Consider the following 14,926-nt stretch of genomic DNA (forward strand, 5'->3'; position numbering starts at 1 on the left):
AGATACTGTCCGGGCACCAAAACCGAAGCAGATGGTTTCCTTGGGGGGGGGGTCACTCCTTGAACCTTTGACATAGAGGTCGAATTCATAAGGAGGTACAGTCCTATGGTAGTCGGTGACCAACAATAAGTTCATACGCATCATTGGTTTGGAATTATGGTTTTCTAAATGCCTTATGTGGATCTTTCATACCCACCAACCCGGTTAAAGCTCTAGACATTCGCTTTACGTTTTCTCAATTTCGTAAATACGATTTGAACTCTACTGGTCACAGTTTCTCACTAGAAATTCATCGTTTTAATTTTGATCTCCACAAATCTACTTATATTAAGAATGGTTTCATATCTTATGTGATTTTTTAAAACTTGAAAACATTACTAGATTCGTTTACCAGGAATAAACACAAATTACCTGGTTGGGATTAGCATGATTATCGTATCTAGCGGTTCAAAACGTTGAATGTTATGGCAAAAAATTAATCGCAATAGCTCAGATACATTTGCTTCTTATCTTCCTTTGGATCTTGAGTTTAAAAATGATCCGTTACTTTTCATTCCACGAACTTACTTATCATTCTCGAATCATTACTTATTCCTAATTTTTTTAGTGCTACAGCTGACAGTACTAGTATGTCTATCATTCTGACATTTGTTTTGATTGTTTCATCTCGCTATCATGACATGATGTTATATCTTGAGACGGTCCGTATGTATGCCACACTTTATGTTTCGTACAACTAACAAAGTCACTTATTATCAATCAAAACTATCTTTGAAGCATTGATTGCGCATAACCAAGTTATCAGATGAGTAGTATTGAGATCAACTGTACATTGTAGTTATATCGATTGATGACACTTATTACGCGTGCCTAGTTATTACATAACTTAATACACAATAATGTCTAACAATGGAACATTTTGTATCATCCTTAAAGCCTATCAAACAGAGACATTTCATGAACTGATGATTTTAATCGTACGATAAGACACAGATTAACGGATTGAACAAATTTTGTTCAGCATTTAGAAATCAGCCACATAGAGACAGCTGTATTCATTTTATCTCTTTTAAATTTAATTCTGAGTGTCACTATACTTTCCATTCTTTTTTTTTGGTTTTGTAAAACTATATTGTTTCTATGTTCGGTCTTATACTATAGCAAATACTATCATTCTTGATGAATTTTTCCTGTGTCTAACTAACTTTTAATGTACTAGCACTGATGAGAGACTATTGACTATAAATGGGAAATTTCCACCTGTTCTCCAGTCTATTGAATCAATACTCCAGGTAAACTAGTCATGTATAATGTATTATTTGGATTTTAAAATTCAAATGGTTACAAAGATAAAATACAAGACCATAATGTACTATGAATACAAAAAATCTCTATATATAAGTAATTAATAATTGTTATAGGCACTACAATAGTAATGTAAAAAAGTAGTAAATGAATATGCTGTTTCTTTAAAGTGATTCATTAGTATCTTTTCATTTGTTTTTATTTTTCTAGATCATTGCACATGATCGAGATCAAGCTGCTAAACTGACATATGAATTAAGTAGTGAAGGGAAACAATATTTCACTATTGATCCTATTACTGGTGTAATAACTACATTAGGAGGTGATGAGAAAGATGAAAATGGTAATTTACATAGTTTCAGTTTACTTGATCGTGAGAAAACAGAGAAAATCACTTTCTCAGTATGTGTTACTGATGGTACACCAACAAATGGTTGTGGTATTATTTCTTTAGATCATAATTCTCAAGGTAATAAAGAAGGAATAAGACAAAAACATTTACAACAATCAGTTGATACTTCTAATGATGATATTGTCCATCCAATATTTACGGCTTCCGCTACTGTGTTTGTCACAATTTTAGATGTTAATGATAATGAGCCACAATTTATAACGAAAGGACCTTTTTCAATTCATGAAAATCAACCACGTTTTACTCAGATCAATGGACGTCTTACAGCACTCGATGCAGATGCAGGAGAAAATGGACATGTTAGTTAATTAATTCAGTTTTGTGTTTTTGTTTTTTACTGATTCATATATTAATGGAAGTTTTCATCAGTTTGAACTTTAAGTGATTCAGGTTTTTGAATTAATGCGTTCTTATAGTAGTTTATTTCAACTGACCATCTCTTCGCTGGTATTGCTTGAATAGACTGAATTTTTTTTTGTGTTGAATGACTTGTTTTCGTATTGTTAATTTTAAGGGTTTGGACTTTTCAGAAATGCTTTTAATCAGTTTCTGTGATCATAAAAGCCCTTTGAATGAAGGCATCGAAATAGAAGGTAGATGAATTGATATATCTCAGTGATCGGAACCTATATTCTAGTTTCCATTACTAGCCACAGTCCAAAAATCTGCCCATCCTTTGAATAGTAAGTATCAATATGAGGTCGTGGAGATTGTTGAATTTCATTGAATTAAAGAACCAATCCAAGTTAAGACACCATTGGAGACCTGGAAGCACTGGACGGCTGTTTCTCCCTAGTATGAGACTGCTTGACAATACGCACCAATAACCTCCCAACCGAGAATTGTGTCCAGTGGAATTCGACCGTGTTGAGTGTGAGGTAGTTACCCACGACTATCAATGATAGATGGTTGTGCAATATCGTGAACTGATTGAAGTTAAATATTAACACCGTTGGATGCCAACTCAGTGGTCTTAAGGTTAAGCTTTTGTGTTCAAGATCTGGAGCCCTGAGTTCGGTTACCGCGTACATATTCGTAGATGGGCACTGGTGAGGAATCCCATACTAGGACGGAATGATCGTTTAATCCTTTCATGTTCTCAGTGATAGTCGAACTTTGATCGGTTTGTGATCTCAATGAATAATATATAATTCAAATAGTATACTGAATGTGGATATATAATGATCATTTAGCCGGAACAACATTATGATACTGTCGAGATTTTTTTTTTAGAGCACTAAGCCATGATAAAATATAATGAACTCTCACACGTATTTTCACGTTTCTTTTTTTTCTTTTTCTTACATTTAAACTGACCATTAAACATACAATAAACCACAAGTTTAAACATGCTTACAACTAATTATCAATGAACCCCACAGTTAGAGACATGGATACATAAATATATAAGTGTATTGATCTGTGTTCAATTGGAAAATTATTCCTTTTTAAAAACCACCTTAAAGTTACTGATAATAATATTTAAAATGACTTGGCATTGTTCCATGTTGTATTAAGAATAGTCATAAGAAAGAGTGAGAGTGGTATAGTGGTACCACTGATAATAAAAAAAATAATAATAGTACTAATGTTTATGGTCTGTTAAATGTTACTGTGAAATTCAATGAATGACAATTAATTACCATTATTTATTTCTATCACCCTTTGTCCTCAATAACAATGTCTGATTTTGTATTAGAATTGTCGTACAACTAAGCTAATAAAGTTAGATTTTTCATATTTATAAACAGACATATTAAATCAGAAGGGGTTTTGTGGAATTTCAATAGTTGAAATTATGAGTTAAATGAAGCTAGACAATCATGGAAGACCTGAAAGCATTGGACAGCCGTTTCGTTCCAGTATGGAACTCACCAGTAGTGCACATCCAAGATCCCACCCCTCGCGAGATTCGAACCCAGGACCTATGAGTTTCGCGCGCGAGCGCTTAACCAGTTAACCACTGAGTTGGACGGCATCCAACTGTGTTGCATTTTACACGTGAAGTTTATTGATAGTAACTAGTTTTCAAAACTGGACTCCAATCACTAAATTAATGACTGAAAGCTAATTGCTTAACTCACTTAACCATCATCCAACCTAAATAACATTTTTATCTCTAATACAAAGTATCTAAGTTGATTTTCAGTCGGTATGTCGGGACTATCGCACAGATGGTGTTGTAGACTTAGTTATAATTCATCTTTAGAAATAAATTGTCTTATTTATAAGTTGGGTTGTCGTTCTACATCACATTGTCAATAACTTAATTCAAATTGAACTGGTTACTTAAGGACTATTTCTGTTATTGATTAGTTCTTGACAAATGAGCCCCCCCAATGCTCTGGTACGGCCGGGGGTTGGAGAGTCCGCTCTCGAAATGCTCTCACATGGCCACGCTTGAACAACTTCTGCCACAGAAGTCCTACTCACTATCTTCTCGAGACGGTGGTGTTGTCTACGAAACTGAGAGAACGAAAAGAGAGTATCAGGCGCCTTAACCGGGTTGAAGGGCACGGAGAGTTCACCTAGGGGAGTTGGAAAGCCCTGGTTCCACACCAGTGTTCCACATGGGCTCCAGGATCTTGAGGGAAAAAACGACGTATGAACCTATTGTTGGCTACCGGCTACCATGGGATTGCATCCCCTGACGTTGCTCCACTACCTTGTAGATTAAATCTGTAGGTCAAAAGCTCAGAGAATGTCCCTCTAAGAAAACCACCTGTTTCGGTTTAGGCACTTGGGCAGTATCACAGCCTTCACACAAATCAATGATAACTACTACTGATCTCATTGTAATTGTGTGGCTCATATGTATTTGGTGCATTATTGTACCATTGTTCATATGTATAAACAAATAAATAAATCAATAAATATAACAACTAAATTCTTGCTATTTGTTACATAATCTATTACTTTAATTTCCCTATAGCCACTTTTATTTCCTTTTGTCTTATGATCACCATTTTGTTTTCAGAACAAATACACCAGAATATATATATTACAGTACTTTATCTATTAAAACAACAATGTTAATCCAAGATAATCAATAATGTAATTCTCCTTTCATTAGTTAGATATTCGAAAGTCGTTTTTTCTCTCTCTCTCTAGAAAAACAACACACATATCTACTAGTACCACCATCTTGAAAAACTATGCAACTTTTTTCTTTTATACAATAATGTTCTTCTTAAATGTACTTGGGGAATATGAGTTATTCATACCGACAAATGAAATCAGTACATGTGTAATTAATTAATTTAATTACAATTATCTATATAAAAAAAGACATAATCGATAGCTTAAATTGAATACCGACGCCATTATGCACAACAATTTCTTTGAAGTATCTGGTGTTCTTTCTTAATATTATAACATTGCACAAAATGTACTTTTTGTTGTTGTTGTTGTTGTTGTTGTTGTTGATGTTGTTAGCGTAGTCTTAATCTTCAGTGATTGAATTCTTACACCGAGATTCAAGTTTGTTACTTATGTTTTTGGTATTATCACGAATTGGCTGGCTTCAATTGGTTATTGAAATCTTAACTTTGATGTATATATTTAGAATTTCGTAAAGATCATCAGTAGGATATATTGAATTGTTAATTCATTAAAGAGATGAGATTGTATATTGATCACATAGCAACACAAAAACAATTCAGCGATCATTCATAATGATTTGACTAAGAAATTAACTAACCTATGAATGATGCTACTCAGCAAAATTGTGTTATTGAGTGGAATGTATGTTCAGAATGTAAGAAAATTCTATTGTATTTGACCTCATATTTCATGGATAACATAATGTAGTATGAATTATTTAAGTTAATTATTTTTATTTCCCCCCCCAATTAACTTTAATCATTTTACTAGAACAAGTAGATCGATCAGTGAACTCGAGATTGATAGTTTCGTTGTATCGGAATCCTGGTAAATAAAATGGTACTTTGAAGTATCACTTAGTTTTCTAAATTTTCAAGAAGCAATATTCTATTCCATAATGAAGGTGTTCAAAAGCATGTCATTTTCACTAATCTTTGTTTAGTTAGAATGTCCTTATTGACTGACCCACAATCACTTAACAAGAGTTTCCTAAAAAATACAAATTTCTCAATATGTTTCACACAGATATATATTTTTTATTTCAGTATTTAATGTTAAATAGTCCTAACAACTAAACTTAACATTCATAAGTCAAGTTATCAGTCAGCATATGTGAAAGGACTGATTATCTGATTAAGATGTCAAACTAGTGGTTGTAATGGAAACAAAACATCCATTGTGATTGTGTTCCCAACCAGCTGTCGATAAGTTCATAGTTTGAAAATATATTGACTCATTTATAAAGTGCTTCTGCTGAAAATACGAAACTATATAAGTGCAAATGTTGTTGGAGCTTCAAGAGAAAATCAGGTGAGACTATAATTTCTAGACAAACCAATCATGTATAAGATAACAGGTCTCGGATTTTGGAGAGAAATTTACTTATCCATTTGGATAAACAGCGTTATGACCTTTTAGCTGATATCAGTTCGTGATGAAAACCCTAAATATAATCTCTAACCATAATCATCAATTATAAATCATAATTCTAATTTCTCACACAGGTTTAAAACCCTCATTTGATCCTGATTATTAAGTGGACACACTCGAGATCAGTTTAGCGTCGCTCAAAGGTAGTCCATAAATTTTAGTCTCATCGAAAGTCATCTCAAGAAACAGTCCTCGAGAAATAATATTCATCTTGCCTTCTCTCTCTATCTTTTCATTGGTTACAATGTAAACGATTCCAATTCACATTGTAATGCCTTTTTCCCTAAATGATTGCCATCAATCTCTAGAAACTTTCTTAACTATTTTAATCGCCACATTCATTAAAAACTTTGTTGATAATTTTACTGAATAATTATATAATAGTGTAAACCATACATACATAAAGACCGTTCTGGTATGAATCAACATATGCTCACTAGCGACTGGCTTCAAGAGGTATTTCCTGGAGTTTTAGTGAGAAGCAGTGATCAATGGAGTTGAACTTAGTCTGTTGTGAGATATCAACTCACTGAAGACAATGGTGGATGTGTCGCTCAATTTCGTGAATTGGTTGAAGTTAGACATCAACAACGTTGGATACCGGTCGGCTCAGTGATCTAGTGGTTAAGCGCTCGCGCGCGAAAATTACAGGTCCTGAGTTCGGATCTCGCGAGGAGTGGGATCTTGGATGTGCACTGATGAGGAGTCCCGTACTAGGACGAAACAGTCGTCCAGTACTTCCAGGTTTTCTATGATGGTCTGGCTTCAATCAACTAATGATCAAAACTATTAAAATTACTATAATATCCACAAAAACCACTTCTGATATTAAATACTGAAATCTTTTTCCATGTTATATACTTACTAGTTTTAAGTATGTTCTATTCCACATGGATGAACGTTTTTAAAAAGTTCAAGTCAGTATAAGTCACCTATACATTAATCCTTAATTTTCAGTTGTTGTCTTCTAATTGATATCATTTAGTGTTGAATATTATGTTTTAATTCGACAACTATTTCACGAATGATTGTTATTAACATAATATGTAGAGATTGTGGGATTTTTATGGTTTACATCACGGATTGACCTTAATTTAACAAGCATTTCAGGCCATGAAGCAATAAATATGTGGTTTGTCTTGGAAAGAAACTTTTCAACAATCTCACTCCATGACCCTACAGGAGGTCGAATACAGGTCCTTCAGTTTCGTGGTGAGCAATTAACCTCTCAACCATTAGGCTGTTATCCAATTTTTGATATTGTGTAACCTCCTATTGCTCACAACAGATGGCTATCAACCTCTAATATGGTTGAACTCTGTTAGACATGGCTTTCCACTAGAACTCCAATGAGTACATGATTATTAGTAGTATGACGAGTTTATGAATATTGTTACCTTGGGGCTGTCGCAAAACCAAAAGGCCCCCAATAGGATCCTGGATATCCACTACTGATGAGTCTCTTAAACCTATATAATACTTCTTGACTTTCAATAGTTCTCTAACAAAGATTAGTCCTTAATGTAAACTAGGAAAATACAACAATCTCTACTTACTCCTTATACTAATGGTTAAACAAGTATCTATTGAGGCTATTTATATGTCATAATCTATCATTTTCACAAATCATTTCATTCTTCCGTTATAATTCTTATCAAACTTGTTGTTAACTTATCATCATTATTATCATTACCTCTCTCCCTCTCCCTCTGTCTCTCCCTTTTATCAAATTTTTTTGTCTGAAATAATAAATTCAAATACACATCATCTAAAATGTATAGTACGAATATGGTTCATTTAATTAGATGCAAATGAATGAATTGAATATGTTGTTAATAAATAATAAAGGTATAACATAGACTAGTTTGTAGTATTTATGCAAATGAATCCATCATTCTATTTGGTTTGTTTGTTTGTTTTTCTCACTTTCATGTGTATTATTATAATATCTAAGTAGTATGAATGGGCTAATTTATGCATTGCAATAACTCTATTCATCAATACTCACATCATTATTTCTATTCTGTTAACAAGTTTTACTTTATTCAACAACTGAATAAATAATGTCTACCACAGAGTACACAAATACTAATTTTCAACTTATCATTATTACTATTCTTATCGTTATTATTATACAGCAGAGAATGACCTTTTGACCCATACCTCCTTTCTTCTATTCTATACGTTTTTTTTCTCTTCTTCTTGACAGACACCTCTTCTTTCCAGTATAATTTAAACGCTTATTATTTATTGTCAACATTTTGTCTTTGTCTATCACCCACTCCTTGTTGTCGTTAGTCTTGTAGATTTCCATAATTTCTTGTGACACGCCTATGACATATATATATGTATATACAAAAATATAACCCTTTTATACTTCGTCTTCTTTTTTTTAAATATTCTATCCTAATTGTTTGTTATTTGACCCTAGAAGAAAATAGAAAAGAATTTAGAATAATAAATGGAACAAATGGTGTTACCCCTTATGGCAATATATTCTCATCAGGTTTATCGTCTGTTTTGCCTGCTGAGTTTCTCTATTCCATTAATATATACATATAGAGAAAATATATGTTTTTCTGTCCGATTAGGTGAACAGTTGTTGCACATCTACTCTAATTTCATTATTGTGCTTAGCTGAAATTGTCGTTTTGCATTAGTAATTATTATCTGATGAATTATCATATATGTATTTTTAAATGTCTATATAGTTTGATTAAAACGAGTTACTCCACTAACGATGTCTATGTTAACCTTATATATATATATATATATATATATATATATATATATATATATATATATATATATATATATATATATAAATGTCTGTTTATGTATCACAATAGATGTAGACAATTCTCTACAGCGTAGCAACCAACATGTTGATTATTTGTGAATATTCATTTCATCTGTTTTTCTTTTCTTTCAAATATTCAACATCATCATAAATATATAGTGTCAAATTACAGGAAAAGTGAGGGTAACAGTTTAATAATAATAATAATAACCAGAGAGGGGTTTGGTGGATAGTGATTTAATAGTTGGATTCATGAGTCAATTGAAGTTAGACCATCATAGAAAACCTGGAAGTACTGGACGGCTGTTTCGTCCTAGTACGGGACTCCTCATCAGTGCACATCCAAGATCCCACCCCTCGCGAGGTTCGAACCTAGGACCTATTGTTAGGTTTGAAGCTTCACGAGTTCACTTAAATCTGCGAACGAGAACAAGACTCAGTGACCAAAGACCAGTAATCTAGCTATTGATGCTTTCCAGCCCCGCTACCTAGAATGAGAAGTCCAAGCTTGGTATGGAAAATATATTCTGCAAACAGCCAGAAAACGAGCGAGCCCACAAACACTATTTACAACGTATATATACAAATATATATAACCGATATTGTCATGGGAGATTTTTAAACATTAATCAATGAGTTCATCAACTGACTGCTATTTAATCATTTAATCGATAAGTTAATCGATATGATAAAATTACAAATATGAGTTTTGGGATATATCGTCCCCAACACCTATAATCCTCGGGAGCGAGCGCTTAACCTTGAGACCACTGAGCCGACCGGCATCCAACGGTGTTGATGTCTAACTTTAACCAATTCACGAAATTGAGTGACACATCCACCATTGTCTTCAGTGAGTTGATATCTCACAACAGACTCAGTTCAACTCCACTGATCACTGCTTCTCACTAAAACTCCAGGAACTACCTTTTGGAGACCGTCAGCACTGAACACATGATGATTATAATCAAAGAGGGTTTTTTTACTATTAATAATAATAATACACTAGAAATATGTTTTAACTTAATCGTTAACTTATGCTCAATTACCCTCACAACAAGTCAATTGTATTCAGCATAATTTTTAAGGCTTCGTGTGATGTCTGTTCAGATGTTAAGCAACATTTAAAACCAAACAGTTTTTTCAACTGCAGATGATATAATCTTGAGTGGTTCTTTTTTTAAAGTCAGGTATACCCATTTATTGATTTTCAACTTCTTCACGTTACATAACAGAAATTGCACATAGGTTACACTAATTAATGAGAATTTTAGCTACTCAAACTTCTGGGACATCAATTTTCTCTACATGAATTCACTGTTATAAATTTATCTTCTTTAAGTTTCTTCTAGTTTGCTGCTTTTATCTGTGTTCATTCAAACAACTTCATAAAATCATCCTAAATCTAATCACCGAAAAACTCAAGAATTACGACAACAGTGGATTACATTCTTCCTCCGTCCCATGGCAAGAGAGATGTGACTGTCATAGAATTCATATATTTAAATAATGAGGCAGCAAAAAGAAGTATTATGGGATTAAGACCGTTCATCCACATTTACACATGATCAGCATTTATGTATATATGTTTGTTGAGTTCTAATTTGGGATCATGAACCGATCAATGTAAGATCACTATTGAAAACATGGAAGCACTGGATGGCCGTTTCATCCCGGTATGGGGTTCCTAAACAGTGCGCATCCATGGTCTTGTATTCAGGATTCGAACCTAGGACCTTCGCTCCCTTGCGAACTCTTAACTTTTAGACAACTAAGTCAGGATCCAACGGTGTTAGTGTCTAACTTTAACCAATCCACTAGTGAGAACATGATAGTTATCATGTACTTCATTGTAATCATACATTTACTAATGAATAGTACCAGTATTATTATTATTATTATTACGGTAGTGCATGCTACTTATACTGACAAATATAAGTAGTATGCAGCACCGATCTGAAATTGAATGTTTGACAGTAGAAGACTGAATTAAAGAGAACAGGGAGGGAAACAGAGAGCAGTTGTAATGGAAGATGTGTAAAAATGTATTTAATGTATGATTTTCATATTTTATAAAGGCACTCTGTAATTTCGTATTAAAAAAGAAGTTATTTCACCTGAGTTCTCGTTCACTACACTACTACTATGTCTGTCATTATTATATTCACAAGTAATCTATGCACTATTTACGGCTTTTTACCAACATATTTCGTCAAAAATATCAGCTTTACTTTATTTGTTCAAGTATAAATGAATACCTTCCTTTATTAGGCTTGCAAACCTGTCGTTGTAATGAATGATGTAACAAGGTACGAGGGTACAAAAATAAGCATGAATTGATGTTTCGTTCTGCTGTGTAACTTTCAATTAGTCTACACCCGAAATCCTAAATGAGAATAAACCTTACAATTTTTAGTCCTCGTAGCAAACCTTTTATTCGCAAACCACTGTATTGAAATAAAATGGTTCATATCTCCAGTTAATTCGCGATATTATACAACTAAAGCTCATTCCTATCAGTCATGCCTATTTCACACTTGATATTGTTGAACCACTATTCATGACTTTCCCTTAGAAAGTCAGGTATTACAAAATTATTTCATCTTTGATATTTCCGTATATTCTTCTATATTAGGTCCGATACAGTCTTCGTCATATTTGGAATAGTGCAACTGGTATCCTTTCGCCTGATCTATTTGAAGTTGACTCTGAAGGTCATATTAGGACAATGGAAGTATTAGATCGTGAACAAATTAATGCATATACATTAGAAATTGTTGCTTGTGATTCAGCATCACTTAATCCACTCTGCACAGAATTGAATGTTACAGTAACAGTATTAGATGAAAATGATAATAAACCTGAATGGCATTATCCTCATGCTCGTGATAAAGAAGTTAATATTACATCTGATTTACCTCCGGGTAGAATAGTTGCTCGTATATTGGCTATGGATTTAGATGCTGGAGAAAATGGACGAGTAGTTTATTCACTAATTGATCCACATAGACGAACTGTATTTCAAGTAAGATTTAATTTGTTTATTGACCATATTTATGAATAATAATTTCAGTTTCTAAACATCAATGGGAAGATTCAAACAAACAATACAAAAATGAATTAAAACTTCACTCCATTACACAAGCTGGTGACTGTCTGGACTCAGTCGTTAAGTGGATAGTCTGATGATGTTTGAAGCGAACACTATTCGGTTCTAGTCTAGGAGTGAATATCAACTGTGGGATGCAGGTATATCCATCTGACGAGTCCCAAATAAGATGAAACGCTCATTCTAGATCCTACTACTAGTCACCATCCATCTCTGCTCACAATCATAATGTGAATATTTATATTGAGATTAAAAAATAATTACAAAATACATGACAACTTATGGGAATGATTAGGTTATTATAAAAAGGAACATAACATGTAATTATAAGGAAATAGCTAGTAGTACATAACATGAAAAGACATGAGTCATGACTTGTTTTTTTAAAGGACATTTGTTACAAAGAATTTAACGGTGTAAACCATCAAATGAAGATTAGTATTTTCTTCGATGAAGTACTGGTAATTAAGTTTTAGGAGATAAATATATCAGAATAAGGTTATTCTATTGTTGTTTCAGAGTACTTACAATCATTTAAAACTAATAAGAAGAAAATATCTAGAACAAAAACAAACAGAGAGCACGGAACAATATCAGAAAAAATTACTGTGATACAAATGCCGTCATATATATATATATATATATATATATATATATATATATATATATATACTTGAATTCACTTGGTATTGTTTACTTGAATCTTCCCATTGAGGTTTAAGACTGTAATTGATCAGTCTGTTATGGGCATACGTGCATACTGTGCGGATTGCCTCGATATTGCTTTAATTCACAAGCTTGATAAGCAAAGATGGATAGTGGCTAACAGTGGACTTCAGGACGCGCGTTTCGTCCCATTTGAGATTCGTCAGTTGGATGTACCTGCATCTCAGAGTTGATGTTCACTCTGAGACTCAAACCCAATACCGTTTGCCTCAAACGCCATCGCGTTATCTACTGAGTCCTGATATCCTTTTGCTTGTGCAATGGGGTGAATTTAAATTCACTTGGTATGGTTTGCTTGAATACATCGCATCACAAAATAGTAAATAACATTTGTACAAGATCTAGCCTAATGTGGCTGTGAATGTGAGAGACAGTGAATTAATAGACTAGGCATAGCTCAAGAATGTTAAATCGTATAATAATAATCTATGGATCAAAATAAAGCTTACGATAAAGGGAACATGAATGTACACAGTTTAGCTACTTAATCATTATACAGCAAAATATATATGTATCGTATTGTTCCACAAATAGACCCCGAAAGTTATCATTCATAATTCTCGTCGAGATATAACATTTCCTGAAAAAGGTTTTCAAGTCATGTCTTCCTAATACATAGAAGCAATTTATTAGTGTTACAGTTTAACAAAGTACTATGGAAAATATTGTGTGAACTTTCAAATATGTATATCATACCTGTTTTGTTTTTATTTATAGTGTTGTATACAAAACAAAATTCATAGTTCTATTTACTAATTAACTAACCTAACTAACTAACTAACTAACTAACCTAACTAACTAATTTGTGAAGTTTCTAAAAGTTCTGATTTTATAGTTTCAGTCAATCTTATTCATATACTATTGTATTGATTTCCTAGTATCATTATCATTAATGATCTGAAAGATTAATGTCTATATCTAATAATCAAGTTATATTCAGTATTCATCTGTTTCAAAATTTTTTAAAAAAATATTTTTGCATTTCTTTAAAAATATATCTCTTATCAGATTGATAATGTTACTGGAGAGATTTCAGTTGTAAAGAATAATCTGAATGAAATGATACGAAATGGAGAAACTCCATATACATTAGATGATTCCGTTGAGTCTACTCCATTGCTTCCAGGTGTGTATCGACTTCGTTTGCGTGCTTCAGATATGGGACATCCTGAACAGGCTACAGAAACTTGGCTTCAGGTAGGTTAAAAGTTGATTTAGACTATATTTTATAGTTATTTAAACTCTCAGTGAAATTATTAATTAAAATGGTGCAGATAACTTTTATGTATGTGGAGCAATAGATAAATAAAGGAAGGTTTACAAGTATTAAATAGTTCTTTTCTCCAAGGGAGCAAATTTCTAAAGAAAAACTCTTGACTCGTAATTTCCATATGTTCAATAAACAATGTTAAACATTTCATGTATAATATTGGGGCGCATCACTGATATTAGTACTTACTTACTTACGCCTGTTACTCCTCGTGAAGGAGCATAGGCCACTCACCAGCATTCTCCATCCAACCCTGTCCTGGGCAATCCTTTCCAGCTCCTTCCAGTTGTAATTCATCCTTTTCATATCTGCTTCTATAATCCGACACAATGTGTTCTTTGGCCTTCCTCTTTTTCGCTTCCCTTCAGGGTTCCAAGTTAGGGCTTGCCTCGTGATGCAGTTTGACGATTTGCGTAATGTATGTCCTATCCATTTCCATCGTCTTTTCCTAATTTCCTCTTCAGCTGGAAGTTGGTTTGTTCTCTCCCACAGAAGGCTATTGCTGATGGTATCCGGCCAGTGGATGTTGAGTATCTTGCGTAGGCAGCTATTTATAAATACTTGTACTTTCTTGATTGTGGTTGTTGTAGTTCTCCAAGTTTCAGCTCCATACAGTAGAACTGCCTTGACGTTCGTATTGAAGATTCTCACTTTGATATTGGTCGAAAGTTGTTTTGAGTTCCATATGTTCTTCAATTGTAGGAATGCGACCCTTGCTTTGCCGATCCTTGCCTTTACGTCTGCATCTGAACCTCCTTGTTCATCGATGAT

The 14,926-nt window shown here is 33.3% G+C and overlaps 1 protein-coding gene across 1 annotated transcript in view; it reads left to right on the plus strand.

The window, feature by feature from the left end:
- MS3_00002666 (uncharacterized protein) overlaps window positions 1-14,926 on the plus strand; it is a 78,149-nt gene that overhangs the window by 28,988 nt on the left and 34,235 nt on the right. Inside the window, exons 2-4 of the mRNA XM_012941261.3 lie at window positions 1,516-2,016; window positions 11,686-12,075; window positions 13,894-14,082. Of these exons, the coding sequence (XP_012796715.3) occupies window positions 1,516-2,016; window positions 11,686-12,075; window positions 13,894-14,082 (1,080 nt within the window). The remainder of the gene's footprint in view (window positions 1-1,515; window positions 2,017-11,685; window positions 12,076-13,893; window positions 14,083-14,926) is intronic.

This window comes from Schistosoma haematobium, chromosome ZW, assembly GCF_000699445.3.
Source record: "Schistosoma haematobium chromosome ZW, whole genome shotgun sequence".
NCBI lineage: Eukaryota > Metazoa > Platyhelminthes > Trematoda > Strigeidida > Schistosomatidae > Schistosoma > Schistosoma haematobium.